Raw genomic sequence first — 22479 nt, forward strand, 5'->3', positions numbered from 1 at the left:
AGCTGTTAGCAATCAGAGTGTGTTTCCATCTGATGTGAAATGTGCTGCCATCACTTGTGAAGTGGATTTCAAAACCTTGCCACACTGAAGTACCACAGTGTGTGAATGGTGCATTTTTTACTGCAAATGAGAAGAATTCACTTATTCCCATGATAATGTCACCCTCACTCAAGCTATCTTAAGTGGCAAAAGCGCACGTGGCCAAATGCTGGGTAGCTGATAGGAGTCTGTGCAAGACAGTCATAGAATATCATCTGAAACATTTGTCTGCAGGCAGAAGCAGCTCCTTGGACTATAGGAGCAGAAACTGAAAGTGGAATAAGGACAGTGCCGTGAATCTTTCTATGATAGCGCCACATGATAGCGTCTCATGGCTTTCTTACCTCATCTCTAGTACATGGCTCACATACAAATAGGCAGCTTCAAAATAAACACCCATGATACACTTTTCCTTTTGTTAGGAAAAATGACATTTATTAGGTATTATAGTCTGTAAATTGATGCTTAGTCTGATGTTCAAACCTTCTTAAAATCATTCTGACAATCTCTTAACTTGGTCAGAACATTCCTTCTCCTCCTGCCTCACAACTACGAAATATCCCCAAGGCTCTGCTGCCTTTTACTGTATCTCCCTTTGCTACAAAGCAATAGCTACCAGCTCCTGCTTTCTCCCCATGGGAACAGACATAGAAAAAAGTGCTTCAGCTATCAGCAGATATTGTTAACTGTTCTCCAGTTGATTTTATGTAATTAAGAATGGAAATGTTTCTTTAAAAAGCAAGTTTAAAGAGCATACATTTAGAGAGAAAAAAAGTCCTCAGGTCACTTGTCTGGTCATTCCTATGCCTGGCTGAACTGGGTATCTAAGAAAAGCATCATAAAAGATAATTTTTAAAAATACTATTGAACTGCCATTCAGAAATATCTGTGATGTATTTGAAGGCTTAGAACTAGACATATCGGCTATTTAGATGTCATTGGCTATATCCTGGAAATTAGAGGTAGAGAGCCCAGCAGAATCTTTCTTGCAGGAGTTGATCACTAATCCTTCAAGATCTTACAGTCTTAATATGATTAATATGACAATATCTATACTTCTGCTTCTGGCAAGTCTGAGTAATTTGCTTATGACTTTTAATAAAAACCAGACCTTTCCCTGGCTTATTGTCCAAAGCTCCATTCTCCCTATTAATTCTACGGAAATTTTGTAAAGTGGGAAATAGCACAGAGGTGAAGGGGGTGATCTGGGCTGTGGAGTAATCCTTTTGACCATAGTCACCCTAGATCTTTGGACCAAGAAAGTTCTGGTGTCACTGACCTATGTTCTCATGACTATGGATGTATTGTCATTTTAGTCCTCTATGGCTTACCATGGAGGGATGTAAATGTATTTCCAAGACTTAAAGTTAAAAGTTATTTTCAATCTTCTGCCATGAATCCAGACTTGATTTGGTTAGAGAATATTTCTTAAATGACATAATCTACTATTCAATGAATTGTAACTGATCAAAAAACAAAACAAAACAATCCAACCTAATGGAAAGAAGGCAGTGGATTCCTTGGCCTGGTGAACTTTGATGATGTAACCTGGATTCTTGTTGTTTTGACCCACTTCTACACATCTTCAACTGATTTTTGTGATAGCACCATTGGGTGGTGGGGGAGGGGGTCATAGCAATTGTACAGTTGGAACTAGCAATCAGTGGCTGACTTCTTAGGCAGGAGATTTTAGCTCTTTAAGGAGTGTTCTGAGGCAAATAGAATGTTTTGATTGATTTATTCAGTAAACTGTGATGCCATACACTAAGCATACAATGGATGAGATTCACATGAAGCCATAGAACAAATAGATTTAAACAAATGTCCTGTTCGTTATAAGATCCATTTCTATGTCAATAGGTTGTTCTGTCCATGGACTTGAGATTCAATCACCCGGTCTGTTTGTTTTTGTAACATATATGTACCTATTAAGAAAAATAAAAACTTCTAAATTGAAATACCAAGATTGTACAATGAGGATAGCCTGTAGTATGCATAAGCAGGTGTGAAGTTAAGAGAACTGCCAAGTGGAGTGTTAGGTGTGAGAATTGGGGGATAGTTGTGTTAAATAAGATTATTTCATAAAATGCACTAATTCTAATGTTTTTGGTTTAGCAGAAACTAGATAAGATCTTCAGATTTGGTTTGGTTTTAAAGATTTTTTTTTTCTGTTGTGAACAACAGGCTTTGAATGATGAAAGCAAAGAGCTGACCCCATTGCTCTCAAGTGCAAGCGGAGGAAGATTTAACCTAAGTGGGGTGCAGTTGTTCTTGTTTAGGGGAAAAAAGGAATTGGTATCTAGAGTGAGGTTGATCGCTAGAAAAGATTAGATGCAGTTCTGTGCGTCAGTTGACATTTTTTGGCCTAGTATTATCCAGGAGAATGTAGGGGACATACATCTATTGTTGGAAAATAAGTTGTTAGAGGTTTGCCTTGATCATAGTCTAACCACTTAGATCCTTTTTCCTGCTGATGTGAAATGACAGTTAACCTACACTGAGATTCAAGAGAAGAATTTTTATTAGCTATTTCTGATCTCAAGGCCCTAGAAAATCTTAAAGAATTAAGTATTGAAAAAAAAATGTAGTTAATTCTAGAATCTTAGAGGAACCTTACCCCAATTGAGATTAATTGGCCAAATGGCAGTTGCCTTTGTCTTGTTCCCTGATTGCATATAACCCCACACATTCTCAACAAGAAATATGTCTCGCTATTTACAAAGGCAATAGAGAAGTTAGATTAGGGAAGACAAAACAGAGAAGGGTGTCTGTATTGATAATATTAATGGTATCATCTTTCATTGCATGAGAATTTATTCAGTGTTTGCCTGCTGGATGAATAAAGTGAAGGATTAGGAAACTAATTCTCTTGCCATTCAAGTATTTTATTCAAGGTTAAGTTGGCTATCAGGTAGTTAACCAAAAAGAGGTAAAAAGTCAATTACCTTGATTTAGGTGTTTTGTACATTACTGTGTAGTAGAGGGTTCTAGGTTGAACTGGCTCTAAAAATCAAAGCCATCCACTATTCCTTTCTATGAAAAATCTGTTTCCTTTCTGATTTGATAGAACTTCCCTGTCTAGGGACAGAAGTGCTCTTTTGGATTGGGCTTTTAGCAAAGATATGTATGCATCAGGGAATGTGAGTCAGTTTCTCTGGAAAGCTTAATCTAGTAAGGATAGAAACATATTACAAAGGATTAATATTCAGTTCCCATTGTCAGAACTACCTGTATATTCACAGAAAGCCACATGAGAAGATATGCCTGTCTTCCTTATTCTTCAGAGATTTCCTAGGTACACAGCTAAGCTCTCTCTGAATTCATATAGGGGATTCTGGCCCAGTGTTTTAACTCTTCTTTACCTAAGTTATACATGTATAAAGTCTGAAGGAAATAGCCAAAGTTCCAAAATTCCACTTTTGTCTTATTTTATATTTAGTTTGCAAATGCTTACTCTCTTAAACTGTTTGAGGTGTGTTTATGTGTATGTATTTTGACAGGTATATGCAATACTTTTTATTAAAAAATCAGTTTTTAAAAAGCTGTTAAATTCTCAGCAGAAACCACAATCAAGTTAAAGACATAGCTTTAAATAGTAGGTAAGATACAGGAGTTTTTTTAGGGATCAGAATAAGGGGCAGGACTTTTTTTTCTTTTAATGGCTGTGATTTGACAAGTTCCTTTGAGTCAGACATCACCTTAATACCAAAACTCAGAGTGTCACAGTGTGAGATGTATGTTTATGGTTTAGCATGTGGGAATCATGCAGTTTCCATGATGCCTCTGCAAGACTGCCCAAGCCTCGGTGAAAAGTTTAGTTTCCATGACTTTGCTGGTGACAGCTGCTACAGAGAGGTGACTTCTCCATCCATGTGTTCTCTTTTTCTTCAGTTGAGTCTAAGATAGTAACATCTGGACCTATTAGTCCCTCAGGAAGGCATTTTGGGAACCAACAATTAAAAAAAAAAACTAAGTAAGTCTAGCTAGCAGATGAAAATTACAGTTCTGTGTATTTTCTTTATTCTCTTTGTGGAGGAGCCTGCTGTGGGTAGTGAGGGCACAGCGTCCTGGTCCTTGCCAAGAATGATATGCCAAGCTTCCTAAAGCTTCCCATTTATATAAGTCTTTTCATCTTCAAAGAGCTTTGCGAGCATTCATTTACCACCACCTGCCTGGGAGGTAAGAATTATTCCCATTTTATAGACGGAGGAAGTGGAGGTGTAAGTGACTTGCTTGAGGCCACCCAGCGAGTTGAGGGTCAGAGGGAGACTTGGAAGGATCGCCGACTCCACTTCTTAGCTAAATCAGCCTGCAGCTCTTTCTCTCTTGTGTCATTTCCCCTTGGGAGCCTCAGATCGATGATAGCATAAATCTAAAGGATCAAATAATCCTGAATAGGAAAGAGACACCAAGTCTGTCTTATTTGTGGCTGCCTCTACAATTGAAACTCTGGGAAATCCAGACATAGAGAAGCCATTTCACTCTCCTGAGATTCACTGTCTGCATCTGTAGAATGGGGTTGATAATACCCAATGGCTCACTTCAGAGTTGTTGTGAGCACCAAAATCAAAACAAGCTAACGAGAACAAACACTTTAAAGACTCTTACAGAACTCTGCAAATACCAGACATTATTTGTTGCCAGAAATGACCACCGGGCTGTTGTATCAAAGGGGTAGGGCTTTTCTAATTAGGTGGCTACTTGCTTTGGTGATGTTCAGCGAGGATTACTGAAGATTACGTACTGTTAAGAAAGAATCCAAAATCAGTAGAAGGAAAGACTCTATCAGAGAAACATACTAGTGTTATGTTTAGTGTATATTCTGCAGACAAAATGGTGGAACAAGTTGATTGTTAATTTGGATAGTATGCAGCTGGAACTCCACCCTCCCCGCCTGGGAGGGTCATTGAACATGCCTGGGCCGTGGAACTTACCTGTGCTGTACACTGAGCCATGCGTCTGGGACAACTGTATGTTCCAGACTGTTCAAAGCCCACAGTCTATGCCCCTCCTACCGTGGAGATGTAATGAGAGCTCTCTGCAAAACCTATGGTGGCCTGTGACCTCCAGGAGCAGCCCTGAGAGTGGAGAAAAAGTATGTTGCTCCCTGAATTGTTCACCGCTTGTACACACAGTGCCTTTGCACATTACAAAGAAGGCACCACCCCTGCAGATGGTTTGTAAAAGAGGTGCTTATCTGGGCAAATTGAAGCAAGGCTCCCTTACCCTGGGCTGTTAGAGCCACTCTGCAGCCCACTCAACAGCCAGGTGAATTTCAGCCCCTGCTTCTGTCCCCTCAGCTGGAGCTCCAGTGACAGGGCACAGTGCCCTTGAAACTAGGAGGTGGCCAGACCCCGAGGGGACAGAGAAATCCAGAAGCCAGGAGCTTTGAAAGCCCCTCCAGGTAAGCAAGTGAAGCCTACGCCACTCTCCCCCAGCCGGCCTTGACATGCAGGCTCGGCGACTGTCCAGGCAGCTGGAGAAGGCTTTAATACCCCAGCAGTTTTAAACTGGGGATAAAATAAAGTGACTAATCCATAAAAGTCTCAAGCCATTTTGCTGAAAATAAAATCAAATGCCTTAGGGTTTTTCTTTTTAATCTTTATTGGTTTTTCTGCTTGCAAAAGTAATACATGCTGGTTGTAAAAAACTCAAACATTGGAGGAATATGTAACATAGCAAGTGAAAAGTCTTCCATATTCTCAGCCCTCCAGAAGAAAGACTGTCAACAGATTGGTGTAAAAGATAGTTGTTTCAGGGTTTTGGGTTTTTTTGTTTGTTTGTTTTAAGCAGTAGTTCTCGACAGTTTTTGCAAGACACACAAATTGCATAACATTCATCTGTGTCACATACTCTCATGGGTGTACCCAAAGTTTGGCCATTTCCTGGCAAGCTAACAGTAACCCTGCCCTGTTTGGTCCAATTCAAGAAAGTATATGGTTATGCAAGTGAGCTAGGATGAAAGATATTATTGGGGTAACTGTAGGTCCCTATTAGTTTATTTTTTATACAAACCAATAAAAATTTTATTTTTTTTTTACTATTATTAGTAACATCCCTTGGGACACATACCACAGCTGATCGCAATATACTGCTGGGGTGTAGCAGTTAAGTGCCAATGTTGTAAAGGATTGCAGTGGTAGCTGGTATGAACTGCCTGTCATATTATTTGGAGGATAAGCAGCTTTTCTCTATCCCCACTTTGGAAAGAGCTTAAAGTCTGGAGAAAAGAATTTCATTCCGCTATAAGGCAGGATTTCTTATCAACAATAACAATAATAATAACTACTATTTATTGAGTGCCAAATATTTCTAAGAGCTTTGTGATGTGCATATATATATATACAGAGAATACATATATAAAACAATCATTTATGTGCTACATTTATACACATATCACTGAATCTTCAAATATGAAATGGAGCCTCAGAGAGGCTAAGTAACTTGCCCAGGCCTTAAGAATTGTTACATGTTGGTGTCAGTCATCCTAAGATCAGAAACTGTACTTGGAATTTTATAAAATGGAGAAGAATGGTCTAGAAGTTTGATGATTGCTTGCAATTATAAAGTACTGATAAGGTAACTCCCAGAAAGATATCTTGACATCAGTTCTGTAGTTCTGCAAGTTTAAACAAATTATTTATGTTGTGTCCTGTGCATCCTTGGTTAATGGTGGCATACCAATAGCAGTCTGTTCCTGGTGTTCTTGATGTTGTTATTGGAGCAATTTAGCTCGGCTGTGTGAAGTAAGGTGGGAAAAGGGAAAAAGAGCTATTGAACTAAACAAAAAGACCATGTGTCCAAATCCCAGCCTTACCTCATCCTAGCTCTCTGACTTTGGGCAAGTTGTATAGCCTCTCTGAGCTTCCATTTCGTCTTCTGAAAAATGCAGATGATGATAATGATGGTACCACATACCTCATTGGGTGTCAGAGGAATGGATATAATGCCTAACACATTATAGACCCAAATACGTGTTGCATATTATTGGTTATGATAAATCCATTAGATTATCATGATATCACCTTTCATGCATAAAATGGGTACAACTCTTGTACAATTGTATTTTTTAATTCTCTGGGAGAATGGGTATTTTTCTCTGGACCAAGATATCTCCCCAAAACTCCTAAGGAATAAATGAGGTGTTAAGAATGCCATTGTCCATGTTCTTGTCCCTTTTATAATTAGAAGTAAAAAGCCAACCTTTTATAGAAGTACAATGCTAAATGACAGCCCAGCCCAAGGACCACTTGGCTAATTAGCACACTTGCATTCCAGGATTTCCTGACTCCCCGCTGCCACTTGTTGTCGGCTCCTTGAAACTGCAGAAATTTGCCTCTGCAGGTGTGGAGAGCCTGCTTGAATTACTTAGGGTGCATGAGAGAGCAAATTATTTAGGCAATAGAGCTGAAAATGTGGGCAAATTAGAATTTTTCATAGCAAGATTGTGCATTGTTAAGCCAATTCATGATTATATGTGTGCGTCTTGCTTCAGATATTCTGCTACACAATAAACCTCTTTGCTGCGATGAATATGTATGTGGACTAATTTAATCAATATACTTGTGACAGTAGTGATGTCTGACAGAACTCATCCTTTGAAATTCTGGCTGAGTTAATGTGTGCAGTATATATATGGGCCAAGACTCATAATTTGTGTTAAAAGAAGATTATTTTGAAAAGACACAACACTGCCTGTTAGAAAATGAAAAAGCCCGAGTGATAGAAAGCAAAGGGCAAAGGAATTTTTGTCCTCTTCTCTCTTCTTGGTCTGAAAACTCAAATTTAAGGAACTAAACTGCTTTCCTTTTGAAAAAAAAATATTGCAAGGCCTTTTTTTCCTCATTGATACATTTGAATTCTGTAAATTGACTAAAAGGTGAAGGGAAGTGGCTTTAATGCATTGTTGGATTAAATGGAAGGTTGAGTAAGTGCCCTGGTCCAGTCTGCAAATGTTTGCTATCTGGAAATATCAACACATGTGATCAGATCACATTCAGAGAGTTTGCTTTTCGGAGCAGGTGGGTTTTAATCATTTCCTAAAGAGCACTTGCAACTGAAATTGTCTTTGGAGATAAGAGAGCCAACCCAGAGGGTAGACTAGTAGAATAGTTTGATCTGACCAATCAGAATACTTGAACTTTGCTTTGGAGAACCCTCCTATCACCGTACCATGAGATTCCTGGTGAAGCTTTTCTAATTCCCAGTCTTTAGCCAACACTGTCCACTGGAACTAAGCACAAACACAGTGAGGGTCAAAGATCTAGGCAAATGGCCCCTATTTGAAAATACAGATCAATCTACAGTGAGTCCATTCATACTAAGCAACTTGGCCTCCATAAATCGTGTGAAATATGTCTCAGCTTGAGTGCCCTCCAGATCTGAAGCCCCTGGAAGCTAACGCAAGGCTGAGTTTGGGAGCCTGACTCAGGCCAGCAGTCCTACGCGGTAGTTGGCACTAAACTCTAGGTCTGTTCTACAGTGACTCTCCTGCCTTCCCCTCCACCCCCACCCCCTGCCCCTGCAGCCGGGCCATGAGTCATTCCAAGGGTCAAAATGCCAGGCCAGGATCCCAGGGCCACCCCCATCATGACGAGACTCCTCCATGCCAGACCTCCATATCACTTGCAGGATTACAAGGAGCCATTGGCAAACATTTTGGTCCTGCCTTAAATATCATCATTTCACTTCTCATGCATAATCCACTATGAACCCAGGCAGAATGAACAGCAATACATTACTCTCCATTTGATCTGGATAGTTTTATTCAGCGTTCCCGATATGGTCTGCCCAGGGCCTTCATACCGTATAAAAAACTAAACAGATGTACTTGATCTCTCCATTGTTAAGCTGGAAGGAAGGTAACTCTTGAAAGTCCCAGGTTCAGCACTGAGGTTGCTTTAATTACCTCAGGTCGTTTTGATGCCGAGTTGAACTACAAGGATTTAGTGAAGTTTGTCTGTGTCTGATTTCTGTGATTACGGTTTGAGGTAAGACATAAGCAGAAGCTGCTCCGTGTCGGTCTTTTTATTTCACATATAAATTTTGTTTAATAGATGGCCCAGGTACTTTGTGTTGCCTAATTATTCTGTTCCTTAGGGATTGGGGTGGGAGAGGCTGGTTCTCATTACAGACTAGTTAATTCCTGTGGGAAAATCCAGGCCATCACTCTCAGTTGATATCACCTTTCAGAATGTCTGTACCGCCACTTGGGTTTTGTGTCTCAAAAATGTTGGCTGTAACTCTCTCTCAAGCTGCAGACAACATGTGACACAAAACTTGGCCTTGACTATATTAAAATATTGGAGGGGCCATAAATACGAAGCGTGATTAGAGTTTGGATTTCATAAAGAATTTCCTTGAAGGAATCAAGCCACTAAGGTGAGGCAGACTTAGAAATTATCATCTTATAACACATTAATCTGCATAACTCAGAATAGACAGTATACAAAGACACCATTACTGAGGTATTGGAAAATTTATCCATTACAGAAAATATATTGGATGTAAGATTTTGTTTTTTTGGTTTTTTTGTTTTTTTTTTTTCCAACAAATCAGCCATTTTATTTATTTCTGTCCCTTGTTACCATTCTAGTTCAAGCCACAAGCACTGCTTGCTCACTGGAACCATTTCAATAATCTCCTAACTGGTCTCCTGGCTTTTACTCTTGTTTTCCCCTCAATAATATCAATCTCAACATTAATGGCTTCCCACTGAAGTCTGAGAACCTCCAAACTTTTCCAGATCCTTCAAGTTCAGGCTTCTGGCTTGGCTGTAAGATTTTGAACAGTCTCTGACTCTGGACAATGAAGCTCAGTATGTCAACACTAAAAGTGATTGACATGAGGGGTGCCTGGGTGGCATAGTTGGTTAAGCATCCAACTCTTGGTTTCCACTCAGGTCATGTTCCCAGGGTCATGAGGTCGAGCCCCGCATCAGGCTTGGCGCTCAGGGTAGTCTGCTTAAGTCTCTTTCTTTCTCTCCCCTTCCCTACTGCACTTACTCACACACACACATACACACACACTCTCTCTCCCTCTCCCCCCTACCCCTCTCTAAAATAAATAAATAAATCTTAAAAGAAAAAGTGATTGACGTGAAAAGGAGTCTTCCTCTAGAATAGCTTGCACTCCCAAAAAGTCACTACAGTACTTGTACTAGTCCTCTTGAAAGGAAGTTAGCAGGTACACATGGTTTATAATGAGGTCAAATCCAGTAATTTATTATATGCTATTTCTGAGTATTGAATGCAAGTGTCACATCAAATCCAAAGTAAGTGGTGGTGGAAATTATTCCAGGATATGGGATTACGCTGGAAGAAAGAGCAGGCTGTGTGTATGTGTGTCTTACTTATATTGTGCAACATATTCCTTGAATAAGTCATTGCTTTGTATAAAGCATGTGGCCTAGGGAGGGGCCATATGAAAATGAAGTATATTTATGCTCTTACAATTGTGTTTGTGTGTGTGATTTAGCAATCTGACATGATATCCATTGTGAAAACCATGGAAAATAAAACTTAGCATAATGGAACATTCCGTATAAACTGGCGAACATTGCTATCCTGTATATACAGCTCAGTATTGGTCTTTATTTCATATATAAATTCTATTTAATAAGTGGGCCAAGAACTCTGTTTCGCCGAATTACTCCTTAGGTTATTTTTTTAATCCTTAATTATGTTCTTTCCAACCAACCATACTCAAGGTATATTGTGTTTGCTGAGAAATGTGCTTTGTCATATTTGAGAACATGGGTATAATATTTATTAGTCATTGGGTGGTCTTCCATATGAGGCATCTTCACGGAAATCAGTAGAATAGAAGCATATGCATGGTGTACGAGGCAATCAGTTTCCAACATCAAGAACTCAGAAGCTACATATACTATTCATTAGGATTCACCATTATTAAATTCAGATAGGATATTAACTTTATGGTTGAAAGGTTTTGATCGTACACAAATGGACTAATTTTTTAACACATGGAAACTACATTAATTAAAAAAGAAGATTAAGGCATTCTTAACTTGCCATCATATGTAACTTATTAATATTTTGAATTGAATCATTTTCCTAAGTAGTCTTGACTTTCTGGAGTATATTTTTTTTCCCTACCAGTGGAGCTACAATGCTCAGCCAAGACAGATTTATGACCTTTTAAAAATAATGATGGAAAATGAGATCGGAGGAAACATTTTAGTATCTGCTTTGCTCTGAGGCCTAAACTGCGAGCTCTTCAGTTCTTGAAGGCTTTGAAATGCTGATTCCAGTCTTCTTGTGGGTTCTTAAACACCTTCTCAAATGACCCATTTTAATAACCCGAAAGCTATTATATAACGAGCAGCCATAATTTAGTCCAGGGCTCTAGGGGGACCCTCACAGTTCAGCAATGAATAGTTAATGCAGTATAATGTTTAGCAGGTTATTAGTTTTCACTATACAAATGCTGATCAGGGAACGCTTTTATAAGGTGTTTAAAAGAAAATGTAATTAACTGGTTGCGTGCTTCTGTTGCAGCTCAAATTGAAATTATTCCTTGCAAGATCTGTGGAGACAAATCATCAGGAATCCATTATGGTGTCATTACATGTGAAGGCTGCAAGGTAAGCCTTTTTAATTGTTGTTGTTGTTTCTGTTAATGTTAGAGTGTATCTTTGTGATGTTACTTCTACTATGTCTAAAGATTCAACTTCTCAGCATTTCGAGTGATGACAAATGATAGAACAGCATAAACATTTTGGTGTTAAATTTCAATTAAGAAAGTCATATGTATTTTCATGTCTTCCATTAAAATAACAGAAGGCTAGAGAAAAGTATTTGAGCATTCCTGAGTTGTCACTTCCAATCCTAGAATTGATTGAACTGATGAAAAATCCCTTTGGTTATCTTTTTTAAAAGAGAAGTGACTCTGGATTTCTGTGGTGTCCCTGTTCGAAGCTTTGTAAGAAGGTATTTCCAATAGTTTAATCGGGATGTGATTGAAAGTCCTTATTGTTGGCACACGTATGTTGATACATCTGGCTAAATTCTGGCAAAGCCGTTGGAAAGAACTGGGTTCTGGTTCCAGTGCCACCATGTGTCCCTCTTGTTGTAGGCTTGTCTTAATCTTTTAGTGACTCAGTGTCTTGATCTGTAAAGTGGGTGTGACACCTTCCTACCCCTTAGAACTATTCTCAGGATAGAATTAAAATCTGTAAGTAAAAGTGCTTATAAACTGTAAAGTGCTATTTAAATCTAAATATCATCATTCCTCTGGCTGTTGTTACTATTTTGATTATTACTGATCCTGATCGAGGGCAAAACGTACATGCACATGGATAACGTGGGAATGGGAATAGAGATGTTTATCCTAATCATTCTAGGCCTCCAAACCCAGATTGCCTCTGTTATTCAGATTTCAATTTATTAAGATTTAAATCCTCCTGCTTATATTGGAAGGGCCTTGAGACAGCTTACAGGATAAAACAGTGCAAAATAAACAGGCAAGAAGCTATTTAAACATGCAGACAGCCTCTGAGACCATTGATTGCCACTGAACCAGGCCTGAATCAGCCCTGAGGCATTTTTGAGGCCGAGGCAAAAAAATAAAATCCACGAATGTGGTTAGCTTTCCTTCAGTGAAATTAGAAAATATAATGACATAAAATACAAAATCACCTTCAGACACAAATAACTGCTGAGAGACTTCAGGGAAATTTGCCTTGTAATTTCCTTAAGTCTTTGTTTGACTGTTAATCATTGTAACATGTGCTGCTTTGTACATGTACAGATGCTTCATATTGATCCCATCTCGGTGACGCTTGAGCTTTCTGCATACTGCCAAACACACTTTTTCTTTGTAATCACCTGCCTTTTAGGAATAGGGGCTTTCTGCTCAAAGGGGATTTTGAATTCTTCATCTTTAGAACAACCCTCAAGTCCTCAGGTTCTAGATTACCAAGAAAAAAATTATGTCCTCTTACTTCCCTCAGTTTGCCCTCCCTCAAAATTAATCAATTAAGTAAATAAAAGTAAACAAAATGAAATCAACTGCTAATGCCATCCCAGGATTTAAGGGAGTGTGATCTGCCTGTGACACCTGTCATCCCATTGACTTTCAGAGTTAATTCAGCTGAAGTGGCTGGGCACCTGTCACACTTGACCCTCACCCGCTCTGTGTTCAAACGTTCTCGTCCCAGTTCAAGATGACACAGCCTTTCTTGGTGAAGGATATACAGGCAGCAGTGCCCTCCTACCAGAAGTTCCAAGCAAACTTGACTCTGTACATGTATATCACCTACTTATTTTCTTCCTTTTTTAAAAGATCTTATTTATTTGAGAGAGAGAGAGAGAGAACGCATGAGCAGAGATCAGGGGCAGAAGGAGAAGCAGACTCAGTGCTGAGCAGGGAACCCAACTTGGGGCTAGATCCTCGGACCCTGGGATCATGACCTGAGCTGAAGGCAGACGCTTAACTGAATGAGCCACATAGTCACCCCTCACCTAGTTATTTTCTTAAGTGGACAGTGTCCTGGCCATTAACCACATGTGCTTTCATTCTGCCTGAGAAACTGGCCACTCTCTCTGAGTCTTTTAGTAATACCATGTGTGGTTTTACGTGCCAACTAAAGTGAGCACCTCAGAACAGCATCTGAGGCAGGACCAGGGTGGAGGTGAGGGCTATTTCCCATGAAATACACAACAGTTCAGAAGATTCATGAACAACATGCTGTTCAATAAAATCTGAATTGTCTAGAACCACTGGGTTTACATAGGCAGAAACAATGTGTGTTTTCTTTTACCCCCACTGTTTATTTATGACGAAAATTAAAGCGATAAGAAAATAAAGGGCAGCTATTATTTTATTGTTGTCATTTTTCTAGATTCCCTCCCATCTTGTATAGCCTCGATGCCAAAGTGTATTTTGGCTATCTGTGGTTCTGTTCTTCTGTCCTATTGACTTTACACAATGGAAATCACAAAACAAACAATTAAAACTTAATTTTATTAACATATTGGGCCTCGGCCCAGCCTGGGACCTATACAATGGTATGTGTTTATATTTGATGCATATAGTATTTGCTCTGCAATTACAGTTTCCCTCTGCTATAATTAATAGTTTCACTTCTGGCTGTGGTGAAGTCAAGAGATTTCTGTTTTTGCCGTTGATGTTAATGATTTATCATGCTCTAACCAGGTGAGGGTGGTTATAGCATCATAAATTATAAATAATTTATCTCTGTGATAGGATCACTAGACATACGGAAAATTTCTAATTACATATATAAATAGATATCTGATGGAAAGAAAGTGACTCAGTCATTTTCTGAGCTAATCATTTTGTGAAGGTATTTTAAATTGCATTTTAAAGTCAGCCACCTGAAACCATAAGAAACAAAAGGACGTATTTCATTGCTGAAATGATTATTTTGCCACATATTTGTTCAGGTAAGCATTGCACATAAATAGTAAAAATGATGCAAGTTTGGTAGCTCTTTTCTCTAGTTCCTAGGTATTCCCAGCCCACCCTCACCAAGTCTCCTTTGCTACCTGTAGAGAGACAGTACTGCAGCATGCTTATGCTCTGACTTTGGAACCAGACTGCCTGGATTTGAATCCTAGTTCTGCTTTACCAGCTCAACCACCTGCCCAACCTCTCTGTACCTCTGTTTCACCATCTGTAAAATGAGGATAGAAATTGTAGTTACTTACTGGGGTTATCACATGCATTTAGGTAACGCCCTGAGAAAAGTGCCAGGCATTTAACAATCACTCAGTGAGTGTTGGCTGTTGTTACAATCATTCCTAGCCAAATTCCGTATGCCTGAGTCATGATGCTCTAGTCAGATATCATTTCCAGAACATGTATGGGTCCAGTCTTGATTTTTTGTGATCATTTGCTATTTGTTATATAGACTCTGCTACTAAAAACAAAAATATGAGCACCCCTTTGGGGACAGGTACTATATAAGTACTAAGAGATCCAAAGACAAAGAAGACCTGATCCTTACCTCAGGTGGCTTATGGTCTAGTTGTAGAGATGAGGTCTGCAAAAGAGCAATGCAAGAACTAAATCCTAGATTTAATAAACTGGGAAAAATTTTGAAAAGGAGGGTTGGGCGGGTTCAAAAAGAGATCCATACATATAAGGTCAATTGAATTTTGATGAAGATGCCAATTGAATTCAATGAAGAAAAGATGGTCGTTTCAAATAATATTGCTGGAACAACTAGGCATTCATATGAAAAAAAATTAACTTCACATTTATACCTCTCACTGAAAGCAAATATTAGTTTAAAGAGTATCCTAAGGACCCAGGATCGAATCCCACGTCGGGCTCCCGGTGCATGGAGCCTGCTTCTCCCTCTGTCTGTGTCTCTGCCTCTCTCTCTCTCTCTGTGACTATCATAAATAAATAAAAATTAAAAAAAAAAAAGAGTATCCTAAGCGTAAAACCTAACTCTTAATATTTCTGGAAGAAATCATGTATTTGTGTAACAATAGACATACCAATATTTCTCAGACCACACACCGAAGTTCTTACCTTATTTTAAAAAATAACAAACTACAGGACATCTGGGTGGCTCAGCAGTTGAGTGTCCGCCTTTGGTTCAGGGTGTGATCCCGGAGTCCTGCATCGGGCTCCCCACAGGAAGCCTACTTCTCCCTCTCCCTATGTCTCTGCCTCTCTCTGTCTCTCATGAATAAATAAATAAAATCTTTTAAAAAAATAAAAAATAACAAACTGGACTTAATCAAAATGAAAAACGTGTATCCTTCCAAACATATCGTTAGTAAAATGAAGAGGCAAGCCATATCCTGGAAGAAATAAAAGAAAAAAAAAAGCAAATACATTTTAAAATAAAAAGACCAAGATAAGAATTAAAATGAGCAATAACTTGAACAATCTCTTCATAAAAGCTGGACAAGGAACCAGGAAACACGTGGATGTATTCGCAGCATCTTTAATCATTAGGGAAATGTAAATAAAATCACAGCGAAATACCATGACAAGGCACCTGGGTGGCTCAGTGGTTGAACGCCTGCCTTCGGCTCAGGTCGTGATCCCCAGGTCCTGGGATGGAGTCCTGCATGGGGTTCCCTGCAGGGAGCCTGCTCCTTCCTCTGCCTGTGTCTCTGCCTCTCTCTCAGTGTCTCTCATAAATAAACAAAGAAAATCTTTTAAAATATATACCATGACATACTCATCTAAGAGGCTAAAATTAAAATAGAACAAAACAATAAGAACACTTCCAGTAACAAACATGATGAAGATGCAGAGAAACTGGGGAATTTTCCAGTCTTATACATCATTGGGGGGAGGGGGCACTGTGACGTGGTACGGCCCTTCTGAAAAAAGGTGGCAATATGATAAGCATCAACCTAACATATGACCTACTGACCTATCCTAGGTATTTACCCAAACGAAACAAAAGCACTTGTCATGTAAAGATTTTTATATGAATATTTGTAGCACTTTTATTCATAATGGCCACAAGCTGGAAACAACCCAGATGCCCATCACCTGAAAAATGGTTAAAAGTGTGTGGTGGATGAATGAATAAGATCCATAAGTTGGAATGCCTGCCTAGCAATAAGAGAGAATGTACTATATGTGCACAAAACAACATTATGGTAAATGAAAGAAGCCAGAAACAAAAGAATAATTACTGTATAACTGCATTTATATGTCATTCTAGAAGAAACAAAAACTTTAAATCTATAATGGCAGGAAGCAAATGTGGTAACCTGGAACCCAAGTAAGAAATGACGGCTGAAGGAAGGACACTTTTGTGGCTTGTGGCAATGTCCTATCTTAATCGTGGTGGTAGTTCCACAGGTTAGACATTGTCAAAATTCATCAAGGTGGACTCTTCACAATGGTGTGGGGGTTTTTTGTTTGTTTTTTTAAGATTTTATTTATTTATTTATTTATTTATGAGAGACACACAGAGAAAGAGAGAGAGAGAGAGGCAGAGACACAGGCAGAGGGAGAAACAGGCTCCATGCAGGGAGCTTGACGTGGGACTCGATCCTGGGTCTCCAGGATCATGCCCTGAGCTGAAGGCAGCACTAAACCACTGAGCCACCCGGGCTGCCCACAATGGTGTGTTTTTGTATTTAATTTATGCCTCAATGAAGTCTGTTTAAAATATACATTTAAAAAAACTAAATCCCAGAGTAAGGCTATAATCTGTGATGTGACACAAGCAGCACATACCCACGAGGCAGCAGGAACCTAGAGAAGGAGAAGTCTTGGTTGTCTTTTGGGGACAACATATAACCCAGTCTGACTGGAGCAAAGGGTCATTTTCTGTGGATAGTGGAAAATAAGGAAGGGTATGCCATTCCCAAATTTTTAAAGGCTCTATTTTACCAAGGTTTTTATTATGAAAGTACTTTACTTGTTCTCTCTCTCTCTCTCTCTCTCTCTTTTTAAAGAGTTATTTATTTGTGAGAGAGAATGTGCGCCCGCCTGCAGGTGCACATGTGAGCATGCGGGGAGGGGCAGAGGGAGAAGGAAAGAGTCTTAAGCAGACTCCATGCTGAACACAGAGCCCTGGAGAATGGGGAGGGGTTTTGATCCCACAACCTGAGCCAAGAGTCAGAGGCTTGACCAACTATGCCATCCAGGCACACCTACTTGGTTTTTTTTTTAATAATGAGGGAACAGTAAGTATATCAGTTTTGGTCATGCCTTGAATATCATATTTCATAAAAACATAAAGTCTAGGCCTGCAGGGGCTTAGGTCTGTCATTAAAGATGTTTCTGAGCTCTTGGAACAGAATTTAGTTCCAGCCCTGGGTGAGCAGTAGGAGGAGGTGTGGGGTAAGCTGAGGCAGGCCTGCCTAGGAAGAGGGGCCAGGCCATGGAATGGGGAAGCAGAGCGAAAGGCCAGAAATAAACAAGAGGTTGTGGATGTTAGGGTTGAGGTTCAGTCTTCAAAGTGAGTATAAATATTGAAGTGTTTGTAGAAAAATGACATTGATTGAGATATCCTTTGAGAAATGGTCTTATTTACCGTTCTAGTTCCATTCCTAACTTCCTTAGATACAGTGGCTGCTCAAAGGATGATGATGAAAAATTTATCTCACAATAAAAACACTTTATTATCTGTATCCTTTACACTTTTGGGATCTACAATTTCAATTATAACTTTTTAAATGATAATGTACAATCAAGTATTAAGATTGATAGGATTGATTTCTGACTAAGACCTTTTGCTCTTGATTGGGTAAGAACAGAGTAGCATTTGTTTGTCAAATAATTATTCATCAATTAATACATTTAAGATGATGTCTTATGCAAAGTTTCCTTTTCCACCCAGTGAAGGGAGAATTTGGAGTAGTGTCTTTGTGTTAACATTATACAAGACTCTTAACTCTAGGGAACAAATTGAGGGTTGCTAGAGGGGAGGTGGGTGGGGGGATGGGCTAAATGGGTGATGGGCATTAAGGAGGGCACTTGATGCAATGAGCACTGTTATATGCAAATGATGAATCTTTAAATTCTACCCCTGAAACTAATAATATACTATGAATAAAAAACAAAACAAAAAAAAAAACCATATGCTGAGATTAATTAACAATGAAAACCCTTCTCAAAGATAGTCCAGAATGTTGGGCAGCCCGGGTGGCTCAGCGGTTTAGCACCACCTTCAGCCCAGGGCATGATCCTGGAGACCCGGATTGAGTCGCACATCGGGCTCCCTGCAGGGAGCCTGCTTCTACTTCTGCTTGTGTCTCTGCCTCTCTCTGTGTGTCTCTCATGAATAAATAAATGAAATCTTAAAAAAAAAAAAAAAAGATATCCAAAACGCAAAATTGGTTCTTCCACCCTTTTTACTTAAAAGACTTAAAGCAATTTCTGGAGCCTTCTATGTATTAGGCTAAAAAGAAATGTCTATAAATATTCCACCTAGGCTCAAGTTGTTTTTTAGAGAATTCTAATATTTTTATTTCAGTCATGAAATGTAACTAGCTTTGGACCAATTTTATCCACTTTTCAGCATTGATATATTCATGTCCAACATTTTTATTTTATTTTTTCCAACCTTTTTATTTTAATGTCTTATAACACTTGGCCCCAGTATTAGAGCTAACCATTTAAAATGAAAATTAGACTTGGCTGTTACTGCATCCTGTAGCATCAGAGTTTCAGTTCTGTTATATACCAGGTGATAAGAAAAAAATTTTGTTTAGCTCACTTCTCCAATCCTGTGATAAAATGTATATGTAGTAGGATGTGTGAAACCCCAATGTGCATCAAGATGATTTTTTTTCTGTATTTTTTTGTTTTTTGTTTTGGTCTTAATTATGTCTCAGTAACTGCTGTCCTTCCTCAGTTCATAGACAATGCTGGGCTTATGGCCTTGTCGTCAATATATAGTGTCTGGCTCAAGGCAGGGTTCCTCATGCTTGCCTGGCGATCACTGCTGTTGAATGTGTTCGTTTGGATTGAGTCTGAATGTAGCAGATCACAGTACGGCAAAGCAGACATCTACACTTACCAAATATGACACATGAGGTCAGCTTTAATCAGAGATCATTTGCACATACAATTCTACAGGGAGGCCAGTCATTATTGAAGGGGAAAGTAGTTCAGGAGATCTATGATTCCATGATTTATTGCTGCCAGATGTAGGGGTGTAGAGCTGTACCAGCAAACTTTTGCAAAGGAGGTTGCCTATTCTTTCCTAAAGAACAAATTCCCTTCTTCATTTGCTTCCTTGAGGACTATTATTCCTGCCCCCCCACACACACACATACACATTTTAATTCTATCATATCCTCTACCTCTTTCTGTCTCTGATTCTAGTCTATTCATGTCCTCTCATTACCCCTCAGTAAAATTAAATCAACAGTTATTTTCTTTCTTAACTTTAAATACTTCACTCTGCCCGTGTTTATCCAAAGATACTTCTTCCTTTCCCCCATCATACTTCTGAATATTCTCAACAGAAAGTTCCCCAGAGAAATAAAATTGTAACAGTTCATCTTTTACAGAAGGGATTCTCTGCTGTGAGAGGGAGACATATATCTACTTCAACAGTCCCCCCAAATTCCAATTTTTTAGTTGTATTGGAAAATACAATAATTCAGGCAAGCATAGGAACATTCATAATAAATCATAGAGTTATGAATAAATCTTGGTTGTCAAAAGCAAATGTGTAGCCGTTCCAAAGCGTCTGCCATTAGAATTCAGCAAGGCAGCTGTCAGCTGTTTTCTTGTAATTAAACAGCCAATGAACAGCTAATTAAGACATATGTGTATACAGAAGTGGAAGTGGGTATGTTAATGAACTGTAGGAATCAATTCATTAAGTGAAAATTGTCAAAAGACCAAACATCAGATCAGCATTTCAGCCTATGCCTTACTGAGAAGGAGCCCCAAACTGGAGGGGAGCCCCCCTCAGAGCAAGACCCTCTGAACACCTTCCCAGCCACACCCATAGTACTTCATCCAGCCAACCCACAATTTTGGGCAAAACTATTAATAACTCCAGTAGGAAATGCCATGTATATTTCAGAGCTTTTTATTAAGTAGATCCAGCAAATGAAAATGTTTTCCTATCCATATATAAACTTGGTATTCAATATCCTATGAAATGTCACCTCCCTCTCCTGTGTCTGAACCATTATATGGAACTTGGACTACAGAACTGAAAAATGGGTGTTTGGGGCTTGTGTGGTTTTGTTGTTTGTCTTGTTTTGTTTTGTTTGATCTGCCCTACATGTTTGTCTTGATGGGTTTTTTTGGTACTATATTAAGAAGTCTGTAGCATTTGGAATAAGATGCACTCAGTGTTCAGCAATTCAAATCCTGGCTCTTACCCTTACCTGCTGTGTGACTTCAAACACATGACTTAACCTCTTTACACTTGAATCTTCTCATTGTAAATCATATAGAAATAACTACTTTGCAAGGTTGATGTGAATTACAGATCAATAATGTTTACCAAGTGTCCTACATGGTGCCTGGTATTGAGCAGGTGTGCAGCATATGATTATCACCACAGTTTTTAATCAGCACCATCATTTTTCCCTCTGGTCGTTCATTCAGGAAGTATTTGTTGACTTCTCTAAGTACTGGATTAGCTCCTGGGAACAAAGAAACAAAGCAATCAGTGAGGGGAGACCTGGCTATAAGGGTGCACATGGAGGGAGCCCCTCAACTAGCCTTGGGAGGAGCAAAGTCAGAGAAGGTGATTATCTCCATGAATCCTGAAGAGAAGGGGAGAGCTTCTAGAAGTGGAGGCAGCTGGGGGAGTTGCCCCTGAAGAAACTGTGAACCAGGAATTCAGGCTTGGCCAGAGTATGACTTTGAGAAGAATGTTGGAGAGAGTTGTCTGGACAGGTGGTCATGGCCTGGTCATCAGCAGGGATCCATTGAGGACTTAGAATCAGGGAAGTGACCCCATCAGGTTGATGTTTGAGGAAAGGTCTCCGGTAACTATTTGAAAAGGAATTGGAGAGAGTTTGAATGTAAGCAGGGAAACCAATTGGGAGGCTATATAATAACCAATTTGGGCTGGGACACCTGGGTGCTCAGTGGTTGGGTGTCTGCCTTCAGCTCAGGCTGTGGTCCTGCAGTCCTGGGATCGAGTCCTATATTAGGCTTCCCTCGGGGAGCCTGCTTCTCCCTCTGCCTGTGTCTCTGCCTCTCTCTCTCTCTCTCTCTCTCTCTCTGTGTGTGTGTGTGTGTGTGTGTGTGTGTGTGTGTGTGTCTCATGAACAAATAAGTAAAATCTTTTAAAAAATAACTGGTTTGGGCAGTGGTGGGTACATAAACATGAGAAAATTGCAGTAAAGATGGAGAACAGTGGAAGGATTTGAGAAATAGGAAGATGGCAAGAACAGCCTAATGTGGTAACTGCATGGGTGTGGGAGGGGAGGAGGCAGGGATGAAATGAAGCCTGTCGTTCTGCCTTGAGTCACTTGGATGAAGGTGGTCCCTTGACTGTGCAAGCAAACACTGGAGGAGATGAGGCCAGGAATTGGGCAGTGGGCTGGAATATGTCCTATTCTAGAATGAAGACAAAACCATTCTGTCCAAGTGACTGAAGAATGTGTGTACAGACATAAGGATGACAGGGCTATGGAAAGCCAAGCCACAGCTTTGGGTAGAGGTCCGCCTGAAGTAGGGAGGGCTCATTCAGACGATGGGAAGCTGGGGAAGGGCTGTGCTCTGTCCAGTCACGTGCTAGTCAGTTTTTAACAACTGACTTTGGAAAACAGTGTCTAATTGTATGGACATAACTTCAGTGTATATTTCACTGATGTGTGCCACACAATTAAAATCTATGATATTGTGCACTCTGAACTTCATATCGACATATATATAAACTTCATATCGATAAATGTTCTCAGTAATTTTTGCTGAACTCCTGCATCCATATCTGTGGTTGCCGTTGATGAGAGACTGTAGTGCCAACATGAATGTTATTTTCATTTACAT

General features: G+C 39.5%; 1 protein-coding gene across 3 annotated transcripts in view; it reads left to right on the forward strand.

Annotated features, from left to right (window-relative positions):
• Positions 1–22479, forward strand: part of RORA (RAR related orphan receptor A) — a 705804-nt gene that overhangs the window by 654948 nt on the left and 28377 nt on the right. For all 3 annotated transcript variants that reach the window (XM_055320037.1, XM_055320039.1, XM_055320038.1), the window contains one exon: positions 11559–11644. In XM_055320037.1, coding sequence (XP_055176012.1) covers positions 11559–11644 — 86 coding nt within the window. The remainder of the gene's footprint in view (positions 1–11558; positions 11645–22479) is intronic.

The sequence above is a fragment of the Nyctereutes procyonoides genome, unplaced genomic scaffold (assembly GCF_905146905.1).
Source record: "Nyctereutes procyonoides isolate TBG_1078 unplaced genomic scaffold, NYPRO_anot_genome, whole genome shotgun sequence".
Classification (NCBI taxonomy): Eukaryota; Metazoa; Chordata; class Mammalia; order Carnivora; family Canidae; genus Nyctereutes; species Nyctereutes procyonoides.